The 24048-nt window shown below is 49.6% G+C and overlaps 1 protein-coding gene across 1 annotated transcript; it reads right to left on the reverse strand.

Moving 5' to 3' along the window:
- Nucleotides 1-311: 311 nt before the first annotated feature.
- LOC140187651 (T-box-containing protein TBX6L-like) lies at nt 312-19279 on the reverse strand. The gene is made up of 6 exons (XM_072243173.1): nt 19261-19279; nt 10448-10589; nt 9778-9880; nt 5111-5275; nt 3564-3710; nt 312-386 (listed from the first exon to the last, which is right to left on the reverse strand). Exons 1-6 carry the CDS (start codon nt 19277-19279, stop codon nt 312-314), a joined length of 651 nt encoding a protein of 216 aa, XP_072099274.1.
- Between the last annotated feature and the right edge of the window lie 4769 nt (nt 19280-24048).

A 24048-nucleotide genomic window follows, 5' to 3' on the forward strand; every position in this document is an offset into this window, starting at 1 on the left:
CTTGGAGACCATTTGGTCCATTGAATCTATACTGAGTCTCAGAGCAATCCCATCAGTCCACTTTTTCTTCCACTCCACACCAAATTACAGCTGCCTATTGACCACCAATCTTCCCCCAAGGAAACCGAGGTGGTCACAGACTCCATACAGACAGCACAGCACCTGAGGTCAGGTTTGATCTCTGGTCTCTGGAGCCAAAATGTCTCCTGCATTTCAGAGGTCAAAGTGCAAAGCACATTGCGTGCATGAAGCAGCACACAGAACACATGGGGCCCACTCCTTATGTAACATGCAGAGTAAAAGGTCAGAATTTACCTCTTATTGTTAAATCCAGCCTCTCTGAATCCTTTGGCAAACGGATTGTGGTCAATCTTCAGTTTGGTAATCTGGAACGAGAGGCACTTTATCAGTGTCCGTCCCAGATCACAGCACCCGGCCTCTTCTCCTCAATTCACCAGGGAAGCCAATCAGTCCATCGAGTCTATACTGGTTTCTCAGTGCAATCTCATCAGTCCTGTCCTTCTACTTCCCTCCAATCAGTTTTCTCTCTCGCATTCCCTCAGATTCTACCCACACAATAGGAGCAAATTACATTCGGCAATTAAACCACAGGTCTTTGGGATGTAGGAGGAAACCAGGGCCAGCAGGGGAAGCACGTACGGTCGCAGGAGAACGCATGAACTGCATGTACAGAGCTCGGATGCTGAGGTGTTGTGAGGAAGCAGCTCTTCACCCAGACAGTCCCAGTGCAGTTAGAGAATCACCCAATCATAGACCAGTACCACACAGGAGCTGCTAGTGCAGGCCACCTAATCTGTGCTGAACCATTATTCTGCCTAGTCCCGTTGACCTGTACCTCAAACATAGCCCACCCATCTCTGTGCTGAGGCAAAATTTTCTCATTTTGAAATCAAACCCATGTCCCCCACACTCACCACTCTCTGAGTGAAGAAGTTCCCTCTCAGGTTCCCCTTAAATATTTCACCTTTCACCCTTAACTTATGACCTCCTGTTCTCAGACATTCCACCTCTCCCGGAAGTTCTGGGAGTCTCCCGCATTTGAATAGTGGCTCCCTGATGCCCACAAATTATATACAATATCACTGAAATCAATTTTTTTGAGAGCGAGCGAGAGAAAGCAAGAGAGAGCGCGAGAGAGACCATGAGAGAGAGCCTGTGTGCGTGAGAAAGAGCAAGAGCAAGCGAGAGAGTGAGAGAGAGCGCGAGAGCAAGCGAGGGAAAGCAAGCGAGAGAGGGCGCGAGAGCGAGAGAAAGCAAGCGAGCGAGAGCACGCAAGCGAGAGCGCTTGACAGCGCGCGAGCGACCATGAGCGAGAGAGAGAGAGCGCACGCCATGGCAGAGTGTTCCAAAAAAATATAAAACTTACGTCACCCCAGACTACCCTAAAGTGAACCCCTGTCTAATAGGGGTCAAAATAATGACAGTGTTGCTCGCTGCGTTGTTTGCAACAGTGACTTTTCTATTGCCCGTGGTGGGTTAAGACTGTAAAAGACATGTTGAGGTGAGTTTAACAGGTGTCATTCGGTCATTAACATAGCTAACGTTATTTAAACTAGCTGGCTAGCTGCTAAGGAGCTACTCTATTGCAGACATCCCACCTCTCCCAGAAGTCTCCCGCAAATTAATGGTGCTACCTCCCTGAAATGAGTTTTGCAGGGTGGGATGTCTGTGTTCTGCTCAGAATCAGGTTTAATATCACTGGCATATGTTGTGAAATTTGTCATTTTGCAGCAACATTGCAATACATAATAATAAAAACTATAAATTACTATTTATTGAACCAACGTAACTACCTCAGTATTTTCCCCTCTGTTTTTGCACTACTTGTTTTTTATTTATACTACTTATTGTACTACTGAGGTAGTGTACATAGCTTCATTGTCCATGAGAAATCTGATGGCAGAGAGGAAGAAGCTGTTCCTGAAGTGTTGATTGTCTTCAGGCTCCGGGACCTCCTCCTTGAAAACAGCAAGGAGAAGAGGGCATGTCCTGGGTGATGGGGGTCCTTAATTAAGGATGCTACCTTTTTGAGTCATTTCATTTTGAAGGTGTCCTAGATGCTGGGGAGGCTCGTGCTTATGAGGGAGCTAGCTTTCTACAGCTTTATCCGATCCCGTGCGGTGGCCCGGCCCTCCATACCAGACAGTGATGCAACCAGTTAGAATCCTCTCCATGGGACATATGTAGAAATTTGCTTTTGTCTTGTGTCTTGTGTCTTGTGGCTTGTGTCTTTGGTGACATACTAATTCTCCCCAAACTCCTAATGATATATAGCCAGTGTCATGCCTTCTTTGCAACTGCATCAATATGTTGCGTCCAGGATCGATCCTCAGAGATGTTGACAGCTAGGAACTTGAAACTGTCACCCTTTCCACTGCTGACCCTCAACAGGATTGGCGTGTGTTCCCTCAACTTCACCCAGCCTCAGTGGAAAAAGCCTGCTTGTGTTTACCCTATCTATACCCCTCATAATTTTGTATTCCTCTATCAAATGTCCCTTTATTCTCCTACGCTCCATAGAATGAAGACCTAATCTATTCAACCTTCCCTGTAGCTCAGCTTCTCGTCTCCCAGCAACATCGTTATAAATTTGCACTGTGCTCTTTCAAAAAAGCACAATAGTGCCTCCTCCCACCTCCAATGATTGGACAAGTTTGGCATGGGCCCCCAAATCCTGAGAACTTTCTACAGGGGCACAATTGAGAGCATCCTGACTGGCTGCATCACCGCCTGGTATGGGAACTGTACTTCTCTCAATCGCAGGACTCTGCAGAGAGTGGTGCGGACAGCCCAGTGCATCTGTAAATGTGACCTTCCCACTATTCAAGACATTTACAAAGACAGGTGCGTAAAAAGGGTCCAAAGGATCATTGGGGACCCAAGTCACCCCAACCACAAACTGTTCCAGCTGCTACCATCCGGGAAACGGTACCGCAGCATAAAAGCCAGGACCAACAGGCTCCGGGACAGCTTCTTCCACCAGGCCATCAGACTGATTAATTCATGCCGACACAACTGTATTTCTATGTTATATTGACCATCCTGTTGTACGTAATATTTATTACAAAGTACTATAAATTGCACATTGCACATTTAGACGGAGACATAATGTAAAGATTTTTGCTCCTCATATATATGAACGATGTAAGTAATAAAGTCAATTCAATTCAATTTTGTTGATATCTTTCCTTTTGGTAGATGACCAAAACTGCACACATTAGTCCAAATTATGCCTCACCAATATCTTATACAGCTTCAATATAACATCCCAACTCCTGTACTCAGCACTGTGATTTATGCAGGCCAATGTGGCAACAGCTCTCTTTACAACACAATCTAGCTGCAGTAGGGAGTTCCAAACACCCTTGACAACTCTCTGCAACACAACATCCCTGACAGCCCTGACAGCTCTGTCCCCTCTGGCCTCAGCTGGAGTTGGACACCAGTCCTGATACACTCTGTCCGGTCTATCTCTGACTCTCGGACCACCCACTCAGTCAACAAGAGGCTACTTGACAGTTTTTGTGGGGTGAGGGCTTCACCTTCTCATTCTGGTATGCCGTCACTGCCATGAAGACAGTCTCCGGGAAGGTGAAGGTTTGGGAGATGCTCCATCGAACCCCGAAGGGATTCTCCTCCTGTACGATGTGGAAGCGGGGCTGGTAACGGTGCATAGAGTGCAACATAATCTGAAACACAGCACAAACACAGTCAGGGTCTGTGTATAGAGTGCAGCATAATGTGAAACACAGCACAAACATGGCCATGGTCCAGCCGGGCGGTTGGAACAGACATCAGACCACTGGGATCACACAGAGAAATCAGTCCTTGTCCCAGGGAGGGAGTGAGGGAGACTGGGAATCAGGGAGGGAGTGAGGAGACTGGGAATCAGAGGGAGCGAGAGCTGAGAATTATTGGGTGAGATATAGAGAGAGACTGAAAATCAGAAGGAGAGAGAGAGTCTGGGAAAGGGGGAGAGAGGGAATCAGAGGGAGGGAGAGAGAGTGAGAATCAGAGGGAGGGAGAGAGACTGGGAATCAGAGGGAGAGAGAGACTAGGAATAAGAAGGAAGGAGAGAGAGAGAGACTGGGAATCAGAGGGAGAGAGAAAGTCTGGGAATCAGAGAGAGAGGGAGAGAGTGTGGGAGTCAGAGGGACAGAGTGGGATTGGGAATCAAATCGAGAGAGAGAGTCTGGGAATCAGATCAGAGAGAGAGCATGACTAGGAATTAGAGGGAGGGAGAGAGGGAGACTGGGAATCAGAGGGAGCGAGATGCTAGGAATTATTGGCAGGGTGATAGAGAGAGACTGCAAATCAGAAGGAGAGAGTCTGGGAATCAGAGGGAGGGAGAGAGAAGGAATCAGAGATGCGAGAGTGAGAGAGTGGTTGGGAATCAGGGAGAATCTGGGAATGAGAGGGAGTGAGAGAAAGATGCATTGGGAATTAGAGGGAGAAAGACTGGGAATCAGATGGAGGGAGGGAGAAAGAGTGGGAATCAGAGGGATAGAAGAAGATAGTGGAATCCGAGGGAAGGAGAGAGAGAGAGAGAGGGAGAGAGGGAGAGAGAGACACTGGGAATCAGAGATTGAGAGAGCTGTTGGGAATCAGGTACACAGAGAGAGAGATTGGGAATCAGAGGGAGAAAGGGAGACCGACCGGGAATAAGAGGGAGAGAGAGAGAGAGAGAAAGACTGGGATTCAGAGATGGAGAGAGGAGTTGGGAATCAGAGGGAGAGTGAGAGGGTCGGTGAATCAGAGAGGGAGATAGGGGCTGGGAATTGGAAAGGGAGGGGTTGGGAATCAGAGGGAGAGAGAGAGAGGCTGGGGGCCAGAGGCAGCAGAGACAAGGGACTGGGAGCAATCAGCTCTTGCTTCAGGAGAGATGTACTGGGTTACTGGAGTGGTCTAATTTCAGGACTGTAATTATTCTGGAGGGAGGGACTGTGCTTTGGATCCTGGTGGCTCAAGGCAGGAGTGGGACAATGAGCAACATATCCCAAGTCCAACTGCATCTTGCACATGCCTGCTCCGTGCTTTGGGAATGCTGGAATACTGGGAGAAGTATTGGAACGCAGACAGAACCACATACGTGTCCAGACTGATCGAGCGTGTTGTTAGTGAGCTTCAGCTTGCGGAAGTGAACGGGCTGCTTCATCCAGTGGCTACCCAGGGCCGGAGAATCGGGGTGGATGTAGGTGACGCAGGGTGGCTGTGGTTCTGACTTGCCGGCCACACCCCACTGATCCTTGTACCACTGTGCAAGGAGGAGAGAGAGAGAGGAAAGTATTGGTACTGGAATTGGTTTATTATTGTCACCTCTGCAGAGATACAGTGAAAAGCTTGTCTTGCATACTGTTCATGCAGATCCGATCACTACACAGTGCTTTGAGGTAGCACAAGGTAAAATAATAATAATCTATAACAATAACTAGGGGATCAGCTATACTGGGTTGGGTATAATGTAATGAACCTGAGACGATTAGGGAGCTCAAGGTAAAAGAACCCTTTGGAACCAGTGATCACAATATGCTTGAGTTCAACTTGAAATTTGATCTGGAGAAAGTAAATTCTGACGTAGCAGTATTTCAGTGGAATAAGGGAGTAAGAAGGAGAAGATGGCGGCAAGGCGGCAGCGCGCGCGGCCACTTCGCTGGTGATGTCTGTTATCTGTCAAGTAGGGGACAGTGTACAATTCTGATTTGATGGAGATGAACGTGAGAGTACAGAGGAACATCTGGAAAACTTCTGAAATGCCCTGTTCGCTGCCGCTGCTACTGTGTGGTAACTGGAATCTCTGGAGCAGAAGGCCCCAAAATCCTCGGCTTTGCGTGTTTCAGCGGCCGGGGAGAGGTCGAAGGCGCTCGGCAGAGGATGGCGCTCGGGAGGTTGTATCGGAGAGGCTGATCGGAAGCTCGGAGTTTTCGGACGGATGGACTCAGTGTCGGCTGTGGTCGGCTGCTTCCAAGGCATCGGCAAGTTGACGGTGCCTGGAGGTTTATGGCAGGGAGTTTCTCCCTTTTGCCGCCTGCTATCGGGGACTTGGGAGTCGACCGACTCGGGGACTTTTGAGACTTTATTTACCGTGCCCATGGTTTGTTCTTCATCAAATTATGGTATTGCTTTGCACTGCTGTAACTATATGTTATAATTATGTGGTTCTGTCAGTGTTAGTCTTTGGTTTGTCCTGTTTTCTATGATATCACTCCAGAGAAACATTGTATCATTTCTTAATGCATGTATGCATTTCTAAATGACAATAAAGGAGGACTGAGTGTCCTCATAATCTAATCTAAAATTTCAGTGGTATGAGAGAGGAGTAAACTGGAAGGAGCTGCTGGCAGGGATGTCAGCAGAGCAGCGATGGTGTGCGTTTCTGGGAAAAATGAGGAAGGTGCAGGGCATATGTATTCTTAAACTGAAGACATACTCAAATGGTATAATAGTACAACCAGGGCTGACAAGGGAAGTCAAAGCTATTGTAAAAGCAAAAGAAAGGGCATACAACAAAGCAAAAATTATTGAGAAGATGGAGGATTGAAAAGTTTTTAAAAACCTACAGAGAGCAACTAAAAAAATCATTAGCAGGGAATAGATGAAATATGAAAACAAGCTAGCAAATAATATCAAAGTGGATATAAAGTTTTTCAAGTATGTTAAAAATAAAAGAGAAATGAGAGTGGATATAGAACTGCTAGAAAATGAGGCAGGAGAAATAATAACAGGGGACAAGGAGATGACCGATGAACTAAATTAGTATTTTGCGTCAGTCTTCACTGTGGATGACACTAGCAGTGTGCCTGATGTTGTAGTGTGTGAAGGAAGAGAAGTGGGTGCAGTTACTGTTACAAGAGAGAAGGTGCTCAAAAAGCTGAAAGACCTAAAGGTACATAAGTCACCTGGACCAGATGAACTGCACCCTAGGGTTCTGTAAGATTCTGTTAGAAATTGTGGTGACATTAGAAATGATCTTTCAAAAATCATTGGACTCTGTCATGGTGCCAGAGGACCGGAAATTTGCAAATGTTACTCCACTCTTTAAGAAAGGAGGGAGGTAGCAGAAAGGAAATTTATAGACCAGTTAGCCTGACCTCAGTGGTTAAGAAGATGTCAGAGTAGAGTCAATTGTTAAGGATGAGGTGATGGAGTACTTGGTGACATAGGACAAGATAGTACAAAGTCAGCATGGTTTCCTTCAGGGAAAATCCTGCCTGACGAACCTGTTGGAATCCTTTGAGGAGATTACATGCAGGATAGACAAAGGGAATGCAGTGGATGTTGTACATTTGGATCTTTCAGGAGGCCCTTGACAAGGTGCCAAACATGAGGCTGCTTACCAAGTTAAGAGCCCATGATATTACAGGAAAGTCACTAACATGGTTAGAGCATTGGCTGATTGGTAGGAGGCAATGAGTGGGAATAAAAGGATCCTTTTCTGGTTGGCTGCCTGTGACTAGTGGTGTTCCACAGGGGTTGGTGTGGGAACCACTTCTTTTTATGCTGTATATAAATGATTTAGATAATGGAATAGGTGGCTTTGTTGCCAAGTTTGCAGATGATACGAAGATTGGTGGAGGGGTAGGTAGTGTTGAGGAAACGGGTAGGATGCAAAAGGACTTAGACAGATTAGGAGAGTGGGTAAGAAAGTGGCAAATGAAATACAATGTTGGAAAATGGAAAATGCATGGTCATGCACATTGGTAGTAGAAATAAATGTGCAGACTATTTTCTAAACAGGGAGAAAATCCAAAAATCTGAGATGCAAGGTGACTTGGGAGTCCTTGTGCAGAACACCCTGAATGTTAACTTGCAGTTTGAGTCAGTGGTGAGGAAGGGAACTGCCATGTTAGCATCAATTTCAGGAGGTCTAGAATACAAGAGCAAGGATGTGATGCTGAGGCTTTATAAGACACTGGGGAGGCCTCACCTTGAGTATTGTGAACAGTTTTGGGCCCCTCATCTTAGAAGAGATGTGCTGGCATTGGAGAGGGTCCAGAGGAGGTTCACAAGGATGATTTCAGGAATGAAAGGGTTATCATATGAGGAACATTTGATGTCCTGGGTCTGTACTCACCGGAATTCAGAAGGATGAGGGTGGATCTGATTGAAACCTTTCAAATGTTGAAAGACCTAGACAGAGTAGATGTGGAAAGGATCGTTCCCATGGTGGGAGAGTCTAGGACAAGAGGGCATAGCCTCAGGATAGAGGGGCGCCCTTTCAAAACAGAGGTGCAGAGACAAGCTCTCCTCTACAATCACTCTGAGCACCGGTGCCCCACAAGGCTGTGTACTCAGCCCCCTGCTGTACTCACTGTACACCCATGATTGTGTAGCCAAGTTTCCATCAAACTCAATGTATAAGTTTGTTGATGACACAACAATTGTAGGCCGTATCTCGGGTAATGATGAGTTTGAGTACAGAGAGAAAATTAAGAACCTGGTGGCATGGTGCGAAGACAATAACCTATCCCTCAACTTCAGCAAGACGAAGGAATTGGTTGTTGGCTTCAGAAGGGGTAGCGGACTGCACGACCCAATTTACATCGATGGTGCGCAAGTGGAACAGGTCAAAAGCTTTAAGTTCCTCGGGGTCAATATCACAAATGACCTGACTTGGACCAACCAAGCAGAGTTCAATGCCAAGAAGGCCCACCAGCACATTTAATTCCTGAGAAAACTAAAGAAATTTGGCCTGTCCCCTAAAACCCTCACTAATTTTTATAGATGCACCGTAGAAAGCATTCTTCTAGGGTGCATCACAACCTAGTATGGAAGCTGTCCTGTCCAAGACCGAAAGAAGCTGCAGAAGATCATGAACACGGCGCAGCACATCACACAAACCAATCTTCCATCCATGGACTCACTTTACACTGCACACTGTCGGAGCAGTGCGGCCAGGATAATCAAGGACACGACCCACTCAGCCAACACACTTTTCCTCCCTCTTCCCTCTGGGAGAAGGCTCAGGAGCTTGAAGACTCGTACGGCCAGATTTGGGAACAGGTTCTTTCCAACTGTGATAAGACTGCTGAATGGATCCTGACCTGGATCTGGGCCGTACCCTCCAAATATCCGGACCTGCCTCTCGGTTTTTTTGCACTACTTTACTTCCCATTTTTCTATTTTCTATTTATGATTTATAATTTAAATTTTTAATATTTACTAATTTTAACTATTTTTAATATCCTTAATATTTAATACTTGTAATCCAGGGAGTGTGAAGCGCAGAACCAAATATCGCTGTGATGATTGTACGTTCTAGTACCAATTGTTTGGCAACAATAAAGTACAAAAGTATAAGGTATTTCTTTAGACAAAGGGTGGGCCAGATGGCCTAATTATGCTGCTATGTCTTATGGTCTTACAGAGAAGGCGCTGTGCAGGAGCAAGGCCCTAATGAGATACATTATGAGGTCAGGAGTCCATCATCTCGTATAAGAGGTCCATTCAAAAGGTGTCCCTTGGCCCAACATAGGCTCTCGCCTGCCCCAGGTACACTGCCCTGTTACCTGGAAATCCCGCTGGGCTCAGGAGAAGAGGTCTCTGGGAGCATCGGAGCACTTCACCAAAGGCAAACCACTATCCCTCCCACTGCCCGCCGATGAGGTTGTGGGGAATAGGCAAGGGAAAGCAGGGCACCCTGGATCCTGGAGTTACACAGGAACTCAGGAGGGTTGGGCAGCATCCTTTTTGGGAAATGGACAGTTGACGCTGTATGGTGAAACCTGCCATTCGGATTGGCGGCTCCCATCCACTCACCTTGTAGCGCATACCGTCAGCAGGCACGAGGTCCACCATGATCATGTATCTGGAGAAGGGCAGCAGGCCTGACACACTGATCTTGCACTGAGGGAACATTCTCCTGAGGGAAGACACCGCCAAACTCATCAGACACTTCACAGCCCAACACATCTGCCTCCCCTGCAACCTCTTCACTCAGTGTTCCCTGTCTTAGCCAAGCAGCCAGTGCTGCTGTCTGCTGGCGATGTGTGTGAGGAGTTTCAGTGGTGACTGTGGCCCTGCATTGTGATCAGCCCTGGTGGGCAGATCACGGTCTTACAGCCACTGCTGGCCCCTGAGAGCGACTGACCGTTGTGGGGGATCAGGGCCCAGTACCCATGGCCTTTGCTCCATCAGGCAACAGGTGCAGGGGATAGGAGGTCCTATGCTCCATGTCTGCCCTGGGAGGGTAGCAGCTCACCTTGGACACCCATGGGACATGGGCCACACATCTCCATGAGAGAGAATCCATGTCACCTCCCCCAAAACCTCATTGACTGCCTCCCTCGCCGCCCACTCTACTGGTAATCTGGCAATCACCCACCACTCCTCTGGGCTCTCCTACCTCCTCCCTTTCCCTGGTCCTGCCCAGCCCCTCCCTCTCCCCACGCACCACCCCAGCAAGACCACGGTTGCCAAGGAAACTTGCCTGCCCGCTTTGGTGATGATCATCTCAGTGCCGATCTGGTGAAACTTCTGCCACAGCACCTGGTCCTCCAGGGTCACCCGGACGCCGTTCCAGGACTCGGCCTGCGTGCCCAACCCCCTGGGGTCCTGATGTGCCTTGGACACTGATGAAAGAAATGGGGGAGGACTCAGTGACTGGAAACGGCCAGAAGTCCAGCCTGAGGCTTGGGCCTTGAGCCAACCATGGCGCCTCATGACTAGGCCCTGCCCTCAACGGGGGGCGGGGGGGGCGGTCTCGGGCAAGAATGAGGGGCAGAGTTCCTCAGTGCTAGACATGGTAAAATCCCAACAATAAGTGTGGTGTGGGAAGGGGAGGGGGATGGCAGGAAAGCAATAATGGCTGGAGTTTCTGGGAGTAATTCAGAAGGAACTGGATTGGTTCATCCCAAAGCAGAGGAAGTATTCTAAAACGAGGATGAGGCAACTGTGGCTGTCAAGGGAAGCCAAAGCAAATTACAATATTACAAAAGTTAGTGGAAAGTTAGAGGATTGGGAAACTTAAATATCACTCCACTCTTTAAGTGAGGGAGGGAAAATAAAATAAATTACAGGCCAGTTAGCTTGACTTCAGAGATTGACAAGATATTACACTCCATGATTAAGGATGAAGTTTTGGGGTACTTGAAAACTCATGAAGAATAGGCTGACGATGGCATGGTTTCCTTAAAGGTAAATCCTTTCTGTCAAATCTGTTGGAATTCTTTGAGGAATGAATAGACAGGACAGACAAAGGAGAGTTAGTGGATGTTGTTGATTTGGATTTTTAGAAGGTTCTACACATGAGGCTGCTAAAGAAGATAAAAGCCAGGGTATTACAGATGGATAGAAGACTGGCTGACTGGTAGAAGGCAGACAGTGGGAATAAAGGGAACCTTTTCTGGTTTGCTGCTGGTGACTGTTGGTGTTCTTCAGGGGTCAGTGTTAAACAGTTTGTTAATGAGCTTGATAATGAAATTGATGGTTTTGATGGAGCAATTTTCAGACAATACAAAAATAGGTGGAGGGGCAGGTATTGCTGAGGAAGCATAGAGCCTGCAGAAGGATTGGGAGAATTGGCAAAGATATGGCAGATGGAATACAGTGTATGGTCATGCACTTTGTTAGAAGGGATAAAGGAGAGAACTATTGGTTTCCTAAAGATTAACTTGCAAGTTCAGTCAGTGTTAACATTCATTTTGAGAGAACTAGATTATAAAAGAAAGGATGGAATGCTGAGTCAGACTGCATTTGGAGTATTGTGAGCACTATTGGGCCTCATATGTAAGGAAAGGTGTACTTTGGAGAGGTCCAGAGCAGCTTTAATACAATGATCCTGACAACGGAAGGTCCATATGAGGAGCATTTGATGTCTCTAGGCCAGTACTTGCTGAAATTTAGAAGAATGGGGGTGGGGGAGAGGTTCTCATTGAACATTGAAAGTACCAGATGAGAGGCCTATCCTCCCCTCAAAACTAATCAATATGCTTTGTCTTTGGCCTTTGGGTTTTCTTTAGCGCTGGAAATGGTTACATCCCGCCACACGGGACAGAAGCAAGGTCACATTGTGCATTCCACGGACCAGCAAATTCCGGCCGGCTTAATGAACAGAACAGCAGACACCCCTGCTGAAATCCAGAGGAAAACACACAGAGGATGCAGAGGGGGATCAAAAAGCTGAGGAAAGAGGACCGGGTCCAAACAACAGAGACTTCTGGAGAAGAGGAGTTCAGTGGGTAATACCGTTCGGGCTGACTGGAAGTGCACTGAGAGCGGTAAGCGTAAAGGAGTGGGGTGCTTACTGATCTGGCTAACAACGGATGGTGCAATCCGGGGTATATTATGATCGAGGAATGTGTTTGCAGACTGGATATTGAACTTTTTACTGTTGGACTTCGGCCACATTCCACCGTGATACAACACTTGGCGGCACAGGAGGTCGTTCCTGCCTGTGGCCGTCGACGTGCAGCTCCTCCCGTGGAGGGTCAGACACCCTGAGCCGATTGACTGGTCCTGGACTTATTTTCCATCTGGCATAGTTTTGCATTTTGTTGTTTGATTGTTTGTGGTTTTTGTATTGCTATATTTATGCTCTATTCTTGGTTGGTGCGGCTGTAACGAAACCCAGTTTCCCTCGGGATTAATAAAGTTATCTATCTATCTATCTATCTCAATACCTCCTTGTGCAATTGGATCCTCATTTCATTTGCAGGCTCCAGTCAGTCTGAATCGGCAGTAACATCTCCACAATCTCCATCGGCACAGGTGTACCACAAGGCTGTGTGCTTAGCTCCCTGCTCTACTTGCTTTATACTTATGACTGTGTGGCTAAGCACAGCTCCAATGCTATATTCAAGTTTGCTGACAACACCTCTGTAGTGGACCAAGTCAAAGTTAGTGACAAATCAGCATTTAGGAGGGAGATTGAAAATCTGGCTGAGTGGTGCCATAACAAGAAGACCAAGGAGCTGATTGTTGACTTCAGGAGGAGGAAACCAGTGGTCCATGAGCCAGTTGTCATTGGGGGATCAGAGGTGGAGAGAGCCAGAAACTTCAAGCTCCTCAGTGTTATAATTTCAGCGGGCCTTCCTGGGCCCAGCACACAGATGGAATTAGGAGGAAAACCCAGCAGTGCCTCAGCTTCCTTAGGAGTTTGTGAAGATTCAGCATGACACCTTAAACCTCAACAAACTTTTATAGATGAGCGGTGGAGACTATATTGACCGGCTACATCACAGCTTGATATGGGAACACCTTTGAATGGCCCAGTCCATCACGGGTACTGTTACAGGAGAACAGCATCCATCATCAGGGATCTCCATTACCCAGGTCATGCTCTCTTCTTGCTGTTGCTATTATGAAGAAGGTATAGGAGCCTCAGGACTCACATGATGTTCAGGAACATGATGAGGTCCATGAACCAGTCCTCATCGGGGACTGCTATTACCCCTCAACCATCAGGCTCTTGAACGAAAGGGGATAGATAACTTGACCCAACCTGCACAGGTTGACTCTGTGGTTAAGAAGGCATACGGTACATTGACCTTCATCAACTGTGGGATTGAGTTTAAGAGCCGAGAGGTTAATGTTGCAGCTGTATAGGACCCTGGCCAGACCCCGTGTGGAGTACTGTGCTCAATTCTGGTTACCTCGCTACAGGAAGGATGTGGAAGCTGTAGAAAGGGTGCAAGGAAGATTTACAAGGATGTTGCCTGGATTGGGGAGCATGTCTTATGAGAATAGGTTGAGTGAACTTGGCCTTTTCTCCTTGGAGCGACAGAGGATGAGAGGTGACCTGATAGAGGTGTATAAGATGATGAGAGGCATTGATCATGTGGATAGTCAGAGGCTTTTTCCCAGGGTTGAAATGGCTAACATGAGGGACACAGTTTTAAGGTGCTTGGAAGTAGGTACAGAGGAGATGTCAGGGGTAAGTTTTTAACGCAGAGAGTGGTGAGTGGGTGGAATGGGCTGCCAGCAACGGTGGTGGAGGCGGATATGATAGGTTCTTTTAAGAGGCTCCTGGATAGGCGGTACATGAAGCTTAGAAAATTAGAGGGCTATGTGTAACCCTAGGTAATTTCTAAAATAAGTATATGTTCGGCACAGCATCGTGGGCTGAAGGGCCTGTATTGTGCTGTAGGTTTTCTATGTTTCTATCATTGAACTGATCCCTCAATCTATGGACTCAATTTCAAGGAATCCTCATCTCATACGATATAGGATCAGAATTAGGCCATTTGCTCCGTCGAGCCTGCTCCACTATGGCGATCCAGTTTTCCTCTCAACCCCAATCTCCTGCTTTCTCTCCAAATCCCTTTATGCCCTGAACAATCAAGAATCTTTCAACCTCTGCCTTAAATATACATAAATACTTTACCTCTTCAGCTGTCTGTGGCTAAGAATTCTACAGATTTACCACTCTCTGGCTAAAGAAATTCTTTCTCATCTTCATTCCAAAAGGACAGCCCTCTATTTTAAGGCTGTCCTTTGGTCTTAGACTCTCCCATCATAGGAAACATCCTCTCCACATCCACTCAATCAAGGCCTTTCACCATTCCATAGGTTTCAATCAGGCCACCCTTCATTGAATTCCAGTGAATACAGGGCCCAGAGCCATCAAGCACTTCAATTTCTCTTCAATATGACAAGCCATTCAATCCCCAAATCATTTTTGTGAACCTCCTTTGAACCCTCTCTAGTTTCAGCACATCCTTTTTAAGATAAGGGGCCTAAAACTGCTCACAATACTCCAAGTGAAGCCTCACCAGTGCTTTATAAAGTTTCAACATTACATCCTTGCTTTTATATTCTGGTCCTCTTGAAATGAATGTTAACATCACATTTGCCTTCCTCACCACAGACTCAATTTGCAAATTAACCTTTAGGGTATCCTGCATGAAGATCCCAAATCCCTTTGCACCTCAGCTTTTTGTATTTTCTCTCCATTTAGAAAATAGTCAAACCTTTCATTTCTTCTATCAAAGTGCATGACCGTACACTGCCTAACACTACGTTCCACCTGCCGTTTCTTTGCCCATGTGTCTAAGTCCTTCTGTAGCCTCTCTACTTCCTCAAAACTACCTGCCCTCCACCTATCTTCATATTGTCTGCAAACTTTGCAACAAAGCCATCAATTCCATCATCCAAATCATTGACATATAATATAAAAAGAACCAGACCCAACACAGACTCCTGTCAATATCTCATGGTCAAGATGCTTATTTTTTTCTCAGCTCAAGGTTGTAAACCCTGAGATACAGGCTGGGCATAGCCAAGCACACTCATTCCTCGATTGCTCGGAACTTTCAGACCATTCTAGTGATGTTTAGTGTTGTGGCTTTCTGAAGATTTACGTATATATTATTGTGTAGGCCTAATTGTTTAATGCTATTGTGTAGTCCCCTTGGGATGATACTCGTTGTGGATATTACTCTCGGGACAATAAATGCCTTGTTCATGTTTCATAGCCTTTGAATTTCCTCTTTTAATTCAGCATATTTCTGGTGTTTTTCACTGATTGATTTCTGTAAGTTGTGTGTATTTGGAATGGCTATATCTATGAAACAAATTGTTCTTGATTGTTTATCCTGTCATATCATAAACACAGGTATTATGGATTGTTCTCTTTGTATTTGCACAGAATGTTGTCTTTTACACTTTGGATGCCCAGCCTGTTGATGAGGTCTTTCATTAATTCTATTATGGTTGTTGGATTTATTGAGTATGCCTGCAAGAAAATGAATCTCAGGGTAGTATATGGTGAAATTTATGTACTTTGATATAAATTTACTCTGAAGTAGATGTGGGGAGGATGTTTCCTATAGTGGGAGAATCTAAGACTACGGGGTGCAGCCTCAGAATTGAAGGATTCCCCCTTTAGAACAGAGATGAAGAGAAATTTCTTTAACCAGAGGGTGGTGAATCGCCACAGATGGTTGTGAAGTCCAAATCTTTGGGTATATTTAGGGCAGAGCTTGATAAGTTCTTGAGTAGTAAAGGTGTCAAAGATTATGGAAAAAGGCAGGAGATGGGTTTGAGAGGATTAATAACTTAAGCCCATGCTATTACAGGATGCATGGATAGAAGATCGGCTGAGAGAGGAGGCAAAGAGTGGGGATAAATGGGGCCTTTTCTGGTTAGTTGAGATGACTAGTGGTGATCCACAGGGGCTGGTGTGGGACCGCTTCTTTTCACATTATATGTCAATGATTTGGATGATGGTATTGTGGCCGAGTTTGTGGATAATACAAAGATAGGTAGAAGGGCAGGTAGTGTTGAGGCTTAGATTAGGAGAATGGGCAAAGAAGCGGCAGATGGAATACAGTGTCAGGAAGTGTATGGTCATGCACTTGGTAGAAGAAATAAAGACGTAGATTATTTTCTAAACAGGGAGAAAATTCAGAATTTAGAGGTGCAAAGGGACTTGGGAGTCCTTGTGCAGGATTCCCTAAAGGTTAATTTGCAAGTTGAGTCAGTGGTGGGGAAGGCAAATGCAATGTTAGCATTCGTTTCAAGAGGACTAGAATATAAAAGCAAGGATATAATGATTAGCCTTTACTAAGCATTGTTCAGACTGTACTTGGAATATTGCGAGCAGTTATGTAAGAAAGGATGTGCTGGCATTGGAGAGAGTCGAGAAGAGGCTCATGAGAATGATTCCAGGAATGAAAGAGTTAATGTATGAGAAATGCTTCATGGATCTGGGCCTGTGTCCGCTGGAGTTTAGAAGGATGATTGGTGTTCTCGTTGAAACCAACTGAATACGGAAAGGTCTAGAGTGGAGATGGAGGGGATGTTTTCTTTCGATGGCGATTCTAGGACCAGAGGGCACAGCCTCAGAGTAGATGGATGTCTCTTTACAACCGAGATGAGAAGGAATTTCTTTAGCCAAAGGGTGGTGAATCTGTGGAATTTATTGCGACAGACAGTTGTGGAGGCCAAGTCATTGGGTATATTTAAAGCCAAGGTGTCCAAGGTTACAGGGAGAAAGGAGAATGAGGTTGAGAGGAATAATAAATCAGCCATGATGGAATGGCGGAGCCAAATGGCCTAATTCAGCTCCTATTTCTGGGCCAGCCCAGCCCAGCACTAGCCTACGGCACCAGCCTGGGTGCCTGCATTGGGCCAGTCAGCACTCCAGCCGAGGCAACTGCTCAGAGCTGGTCCATTGAGCTAACATCAGCAGCCTCTGCAGATGAAACGAGCTTGGCATCTGCTTCTCCCCGCAAAACAGGCTGGAGCAATGAGAATCCAATCCCCATAGGGCTAACTAACACTGTTTCTTTAAGAAACTAGACATCTTCAACTCGTATTAATTTGGCATAAATAGGCTGAGGTGGAACACAACTTTCTTAGGAGCAAGCTGCCTCCCTGCCAGTAGCAGACTATTCTGCAGATTGGGGCTGTGTTGGAGAGCTCTCTAATTCACCCGTGGAGAAGTGACAACTACGCAAAGTGGGGTTACTGGTTTTGTTCTGGAATTATCAGAATGTCTTATGTTTCCAAAATTCAGGAAAACCTGCTGAACTGATGCAGTGTTTCAGGTTATGAGAGGGACAAGACAAGGGTGGATCTGTCAGAGAGATATAAGAGACAGAAAGACACAATCCATCACTGCAGATTTTTACACCTTCAGACACTCTCCTATAAGTACACAACAATAGCAGCAGCATCTTGTGTTTATACAGCACCTCAAACGTGGAGACCGTCTCCAGACGCTGCTTTCACAGAGCATCTACAAAGTCTGACACTGAACCACAGGGAGAGATCACAATAAGTGACTAAAAACTCTTATTGGGAGAGGGTTCAAAGGAGCTCTTCCTTGAAGGAGAGAGGGGAGAGGACTTGGGAGAGAATTCTAGAGTTCAGGAATTTACCTGCTGAAACCAATGGGGAGAGGGACGTTGAGGGTCAGGTTTAGCAGTCCAGGTATCTCAGAGGTTACAGGGCTGTGAGATGTAATGTGAATTTATCACTTAATAAAAGGCAAGAATGTTTTCACACTAACAACAGGAATTCTGCAGATGCTGGAAATTCAAGCAACACACATAAAAGTTGCTGGTGAACGCAGCAGGCCAGGCAGCATCTCTAGGAAGAGGTGCAGTCAACGTTTCAGGCCGAGACCCTTCATCAGGACTAACTGAAGGAAGAGTGAGTAAGGGATTTCACACTATGTTTTCACACTAGTGTGAACAGGCAAACCTGGTGGCTGCGAGCCAGGCTGGAGAAGAATGATCCCACTTTTCCCAAACAATCGAGGGAGAGTATGTCATTTTCATCGAGTGCAGCCTTGGAAAACTGCAGGAGGTGTCAATACCCACATCAGAAACTCCTGTGCTGAATGGTGTGACCATTTGGCCCATTGTGGACACCCACACCCATCCCATTGCTTTTAAATTCCTTCTGCAAGTTTATACTGAGCCACCCTGCCCAATCACACCTTGTTCTGCACCACACAGCTTTTTCATGAACAATGATGAACTGGTTAGTCACCTTCATTCTCTCCCTTTACAATGTCCCATTCACCTGATCGGAAAAGAGCCCATCCCCACCCTCCCCCAGCCCAGCTTCATCCATACAGGGAATTACCCCAGTGAATCCCTCTGCCTGATCGACACCCTTCCTACAGAGTAAGCCAGTGCCACTGACTCTGTCTATAAAGCCAAGCATTGGCGTTCAGTCTCCTTTGAGGCATTGCCTTTCAAGGACAGCTTTAAGAGGCAGTTCCTCAAAATGTTGACCTCCATCATTAAGGACCCTCACCACCTAGGATATGCCCTCTCCTCATTACTACCAGAGAGGGTGAAGACACACACTCAATGGCTTAAAAACAGCTTCTTGCCCTCTGCATCAGATTGCTGAACAGACAATGAACCCATGAAGACTACCTGACTATTTTTGCTCTCCTTATTTATTTATTCGCTGTAATTTACACAGTATATTTCCTGTCTTGTACTGTACAGCCGCCACAAACCAGCACATTTCGTAACGTATGTCAGTGGTAATAAATCTGGTTCTTCAACGTCCTCAACCTCTCAGACACTCCTGGCTTCTTTGGTTTAGAATGTCTTGCCACCAATCCATCACACTTCATTAAGTCCCAGCCACATCCCTTCCACTTCCCTCCTTCCCTCCCCAACTCTGAGCTAAGTACACACTGGGATCCCATCAGCGGGAAAGGGTATGGACTGCACGGACACAGTTCGGGTATTGTGACAGAGAGACAGGTGCAGGAATAGAGACGAGCAAAACTCCTTACAACACAACAGAAGTTATACACTGACAGTGTGAACTTACCCTGTGATACCTGCTCCATCCTCTCCGAGCTAAACCTCCCAGCTAAACAGAGCAGCTTGTATTAGCGAGGGAAGAGCTGTGTGCCTTCAGTCCAGGGAGCGTGTCCCACAGGAGTGAGGTGCTAATGCTGTGTCAGAGAGAGGGGAGGGACGAGGCAGCTGCCGTCATTTATTGACGATATCCTGGGGAAAAGCAAGCTCCAGGAGCTCTGTCCCAAGGTGTCTGTGATTCCCTTTGAAGTCAGACTGCCTCCTCAGACAATGGAAGGGCACATCCTCTAAGGAGCTGGGGGGATATCAAAGGGAATTACCATGACCAAGACAGGCTCTACAGGAAGTGGGAACGCACCAGTGAGGGAGACCTTCAGCCTGATGTATATTGGAAGAAATGAGTGCAGGTTCTGCAGTGGCCAGGGCACAAATGAGCCCCGAACTCACCTGTGCAGGTCTGGAGGAGTGTGTCTACCCTACAGCACTCACAGGCCCCTCTGGCGAGGACACAGGTCAACAGCTTGCTACTGAGTACTACCCAGAAAGCTTCTGCTCAGGCTGCTTCAGCAACAGTCCCACTCAACAGCAGTGGAGGCTGAAACCCCACATAGTCCTTAACAATAAAGGCAGACATTCGAAGGCCTCATGTCAACCCAGTTTCTCAAACTGGATCTTGTACCCGGCTCCCTCACCCTGAGTCCTGTACCCGGCTCCCTCACCCTGAGTCCTGTACCCAGCACCCTCACCCTGAGTCCTGTACCCGGCTCCCTCACCCTGAGTCCAGTACCCGGCTCCCTCAGTCTGGGTCCTGTGTCCGGGTCTCTCAGTCCGGGTCCTGTACCCGGCTCCCTCAGTCCGGGTCCTGTACCCGGCTCCCTCACCCTGGGCCCTGTACCCGGCTCCCTCACCCTGAGTCCTGTACCCGACTCCCTCATCCTGAGTCCTGTACCTGGCTCCCTCACCCTGAGTCCTGTATCCGGGACTCTCAGTCTCGGCCCTGTACCTGGCTCCCTCAGTCTGGGTCCTGTATCCGGGTCTCTCATCCTGAGTCCTGTACCCGGCTCCCTCACCCTGAGTCCTGTATCCGGGACTCTCAGTCTCGGCCCTGTACCTGGCTCCCTCAGTCTGGGTCCTGTATCCGGGTCTCTCATCCTGAGTCCTGTACCCGGCTCCCTCACCCTGAGTCCTGTACCTAGCTCCCTCACCCTGAGTCCTGTTCCCGGCTCCCTCCTCCTGAGTCCTGTTCCCGGCTCCCTCCTCCTGAGTCCTGTACCCGGCTCCCTCACCCTAAGTCCTGTACCCGGCTCCCTCACCATGAGTCCTGTATCCGGGTCTCTCAGTCTGGGTCCTGTACCCGGCTCCCTCACCCTGAGTCCTGTACCCAGCTCCCTCAGTCTGGGTCCTGTACCCGGCTCCCTCATCCTGAGTCCTGTACCCGGCTCCCTCACCCTGGGTCCTGTACCCAGCTCCCTCACCCTGAGTCCTGCACCCGGCTCCCTCACCCTGAGTCCTGTATCCGGGTCTCTCAGTCTGGGCCCTGTACCCGGCTCCCTCAATCTGGGTCCTGTACCCGGCTCCCTCACCCTGAGTCCTGTACCCGGCTCCCTCATCCTGAGTCCTGTACCCAGCTCCCTCATCCTGAGTCCTGTATCCGGGTCTCTCAGTCTGGGTCCTGTATCCGGCTCCCTCATCCTGAGTCCTGTACCCGGCTCCCTCAGTCTGGGCCCTGTACCCGGCTCCCTCAGTCTGGGCCCTGTACCCGGCTCCCTCACCCTGAGTCCTGTACCCGGCTCCCTCAGTCTGGGACCTGTACCCAGCTCCCCCACCCTGAGTCCTGTACTCGGCTCCCTCACCCTGAGTCCTGTACTCGGCTCCCTCAGTCTGGGCCCTGTACCCGGCTCCCTCAGTCTGGGCCCTGTACCCAGCTCCCTCACCCTGAGTCCTGTACCCGGCTCCCTCACCCTGGGCCCTGTACCCGGCTCCCTCACCCTGAGTCCTGTACCCGGCTCCCTCAGTCTGGGCCCTGTACCCAGCTTCCTCACCCTGAGTCCTGTACCCGGCTCCCTCATCCTGAGTCCTGTACCCAGCTCCCTCATCCTGAGTCCTGTATCCGGGTCTCTCAGTCTGGGTCCTGTATCCGGCTCCCTCATCCTGAGTCCTGTACCCGGCTCCCTCAGTCTGGGCCCTGTACCCGGCTCCCTCAGTCTGGGCCCTGTACCCGGCTCCCTCACCCTGAGTCCTGTACCCGGCTCCCTCAGTCTGGGACCTGTACCCAGCTCCCCCACCCTGAGTCCTGTACTCGGCTCCCTCACCCTGAGTCCTGTACTCGGCTCCCTCAGTCTGGGCCCTGTACCCGGCTCCCTCAGTCTGGGCCCTGTACCCAGCTCCCTCACCCTGAGTCCTGTACCCGGCTCCCTCACCCTGGGCCCTGTACCCGGCTCCCTCACCCTGAGTCCTGTACCCGGCTCCCTCAGTCTGGGCCCTGTACCCAGCTTCCTCACCCTGAGTCCTGTACCCAGCTCCCTTACCCTGGGCCCTGTACCCGGCTCCCTCACCCTGAGTCCTGTACCCGGCTCACTCAGTCTGGGCCCTGTACCCAGCTCCCTCACCCTGAGTCCTGTACCCGGCTCCCTCAGTCTGGGCCCTGTACCCAGCTCCCTCACCCTGAGTCCTGTACCCGGCTCCCTCACCCTGAGTCCTGTACCCGGCTCTCTCACCCTGAGTCCTGTATCCGGGTCTCTCAGTCTGGGCCCTGTACCCGGCTCCCTCAGTCTGGGTCCTGTATCCGGGTCTCTCACCCTGAGTCCTGTACCCGGCTCCCTCACCATGAGTCCTGTATCCGGGTCTCTCAGTCTGGGCCCTGTACCTGGCTCCCTCAGTCTGGGTCCTGTATCCGGGTCTCTCATCCTGAGTCCTGTACCCGGCTCCCTCACCCTGAGTCCTGTACCCGGCTCCCTCACCCTGAGTCCTGTATCCGGGTCTCTCAGTCTGGGCCCTGTACCCGGCTCCCTCAATCTGGGTCCTGTACCCGGCTCCCTCACCCTGAGTCCTGTACCCGGCTCCCTCATCCTGAGTCCTGTACCCAGCTCCCTCATCCTGAGTCCTGTATCCGGGTCTCTCAGTCTGGGTCCTGTATCCGGCTCCCTCATCCTGAGTCCTGTACCCGGCTCCCTCAGTCTGGGCCCTGTACCCGGCTCCCTCAGTCTGGGCCCTGTACCCGGCTCCCTCACCCTGAGTCCTGTACCCGGCTCCCTCAGTCTGGGACCTGTACCCAGCTCCCCCACCCTGAGTCCTGTACTCGGCTCCCTCACCCTGAGTCCTGTACTCGGCTCCCTCAGTCTGGGCCCTGTACCCGGCTCCCTCAGTCTGGGCCCTGTACCCAGCTCCCTCACCCTGAGTCCTGTACCCGGCTCCCTCACCCTGGGCCCTGTACCCGGCTCCCTCACCCTGAGTCCTGTACCCGGCTCCCTCAGTCTGGGCCCTGTACCCAGCTTCCTCACCCTGAGTCCTGTACCCAGCTCCCTTACCCTGGGCCCTGTACCCGGCTCCCTCACCCTGAGTCCTGTACCCGGCTCACTCAGTCTGGGCCCTGTACCCAGCTCCCTCACCCTGAGTCCTGTACCCGGCTCCCTCAGTCTGGGCCCTGTACCCAGCTCCCTCACCCTGAGTCCTGTACCCAGCTCCCTCACCCTGAGTCATGTACCCGGCTCCCTCACCCTGAGTCCTGTACCCAGCTCCCTCACCCTGAGTCCTGTACCCGGCTCTCTCACCCTGAGTCCTGTATCCGGGTCTCTCAGTCTGGGCCCTGTACCCGGCTCCCTCAGTCTGGGTCCTGTATCCGGGTCTCTCATCCTGAGTCCTATACCCGGCTCCCTCACCCTGAGTCCTGTACCCAGCTCCCTCACCCTGAGTCATGTACCCGGCTCCCTCCTCCTGAGTCCTGTACCCAGCTCCCTCACCCTGAGTCCTGTACCCGGCTCCCTCACCATGAGTCCTGTATCCGGGTCTCTCAGTCTGGGCCCTGTACCTGGCTCCCTCAGTCTGGGTCCTGTATCCGGGTCTCTCATCCTGAGTCCTGTACCCGGCTCCCTCACCCTGAGTCCTGTACCCGGCTCCCTCACCCTGAGTCCTGTATCCGGGTCTCTCAGTCTGGGTCCTGTACCCGGCTCCCTCACCCTGAGTCCTGTATCCGGGTCTCTCAGTCTGGGCCCTGTACCCGGCTCCCTCCTCCTGAGTCCTGTACCCGGCTCCCTCACCCTGAGTCCTGTACCCGGCTCCCTCACCATGAGTCCTGTTTCCGGGTCTCTCAGTCTGGGCCCTGTACCCGGCTCCCTCAGTCTGGGTCCTGTATCCGGGTCTCTCATCCTGAGTCCTGTACCCGGCTCCCTCACCCTGAGTCCTGTACCCGGCTCCCTCCTCCTGAGTCCTGTACCCGGCTCCCTCACCCTAAGTCCTGTACCCTGCTCCCTCACCCTGAGTCCTGTATCCGGGTCTCTCAGTCTGGGTCCTGTACCCGGCTCCCTCACCCTGAGTCCTGTACCCAGCTCCCTCAGTCTGGGCCCTGTACCCAGCTCCCTCACCCTGAGTCCTGTACCCGGCTTCCTCAGTCTGGGCCCTGTACCCAGCTCCCTCACCCTGAGGCCTGTACCCAGCTCCCTCAGTCTGGGCCCTGTACCCAGCTCCCTCACCCTGAGTCCTGTACTCGGCTCCCTCACCCTGAGTCCTGTACCTGGCTCCCTCAGTCTGGGCCCTGTACCCGGCACCCTCACCCTGAATCCTGTACCCGGCTCCCTCAGTC

This window comes from Mobula birostris, chromosome 25 (genome assembly GCF_030028105.1).
Source record: "Mobula birostris isolate sMobBir1 chromosome 25, sMobBir1.hap1, whole genome shotgun sequence".
Lineage (NCBI taxonomy): Eukaryota > Metazoa > Chordata > Chondrichthyes > Myliobatiformes > Myliobatidae > Mobula > Mobula birostris.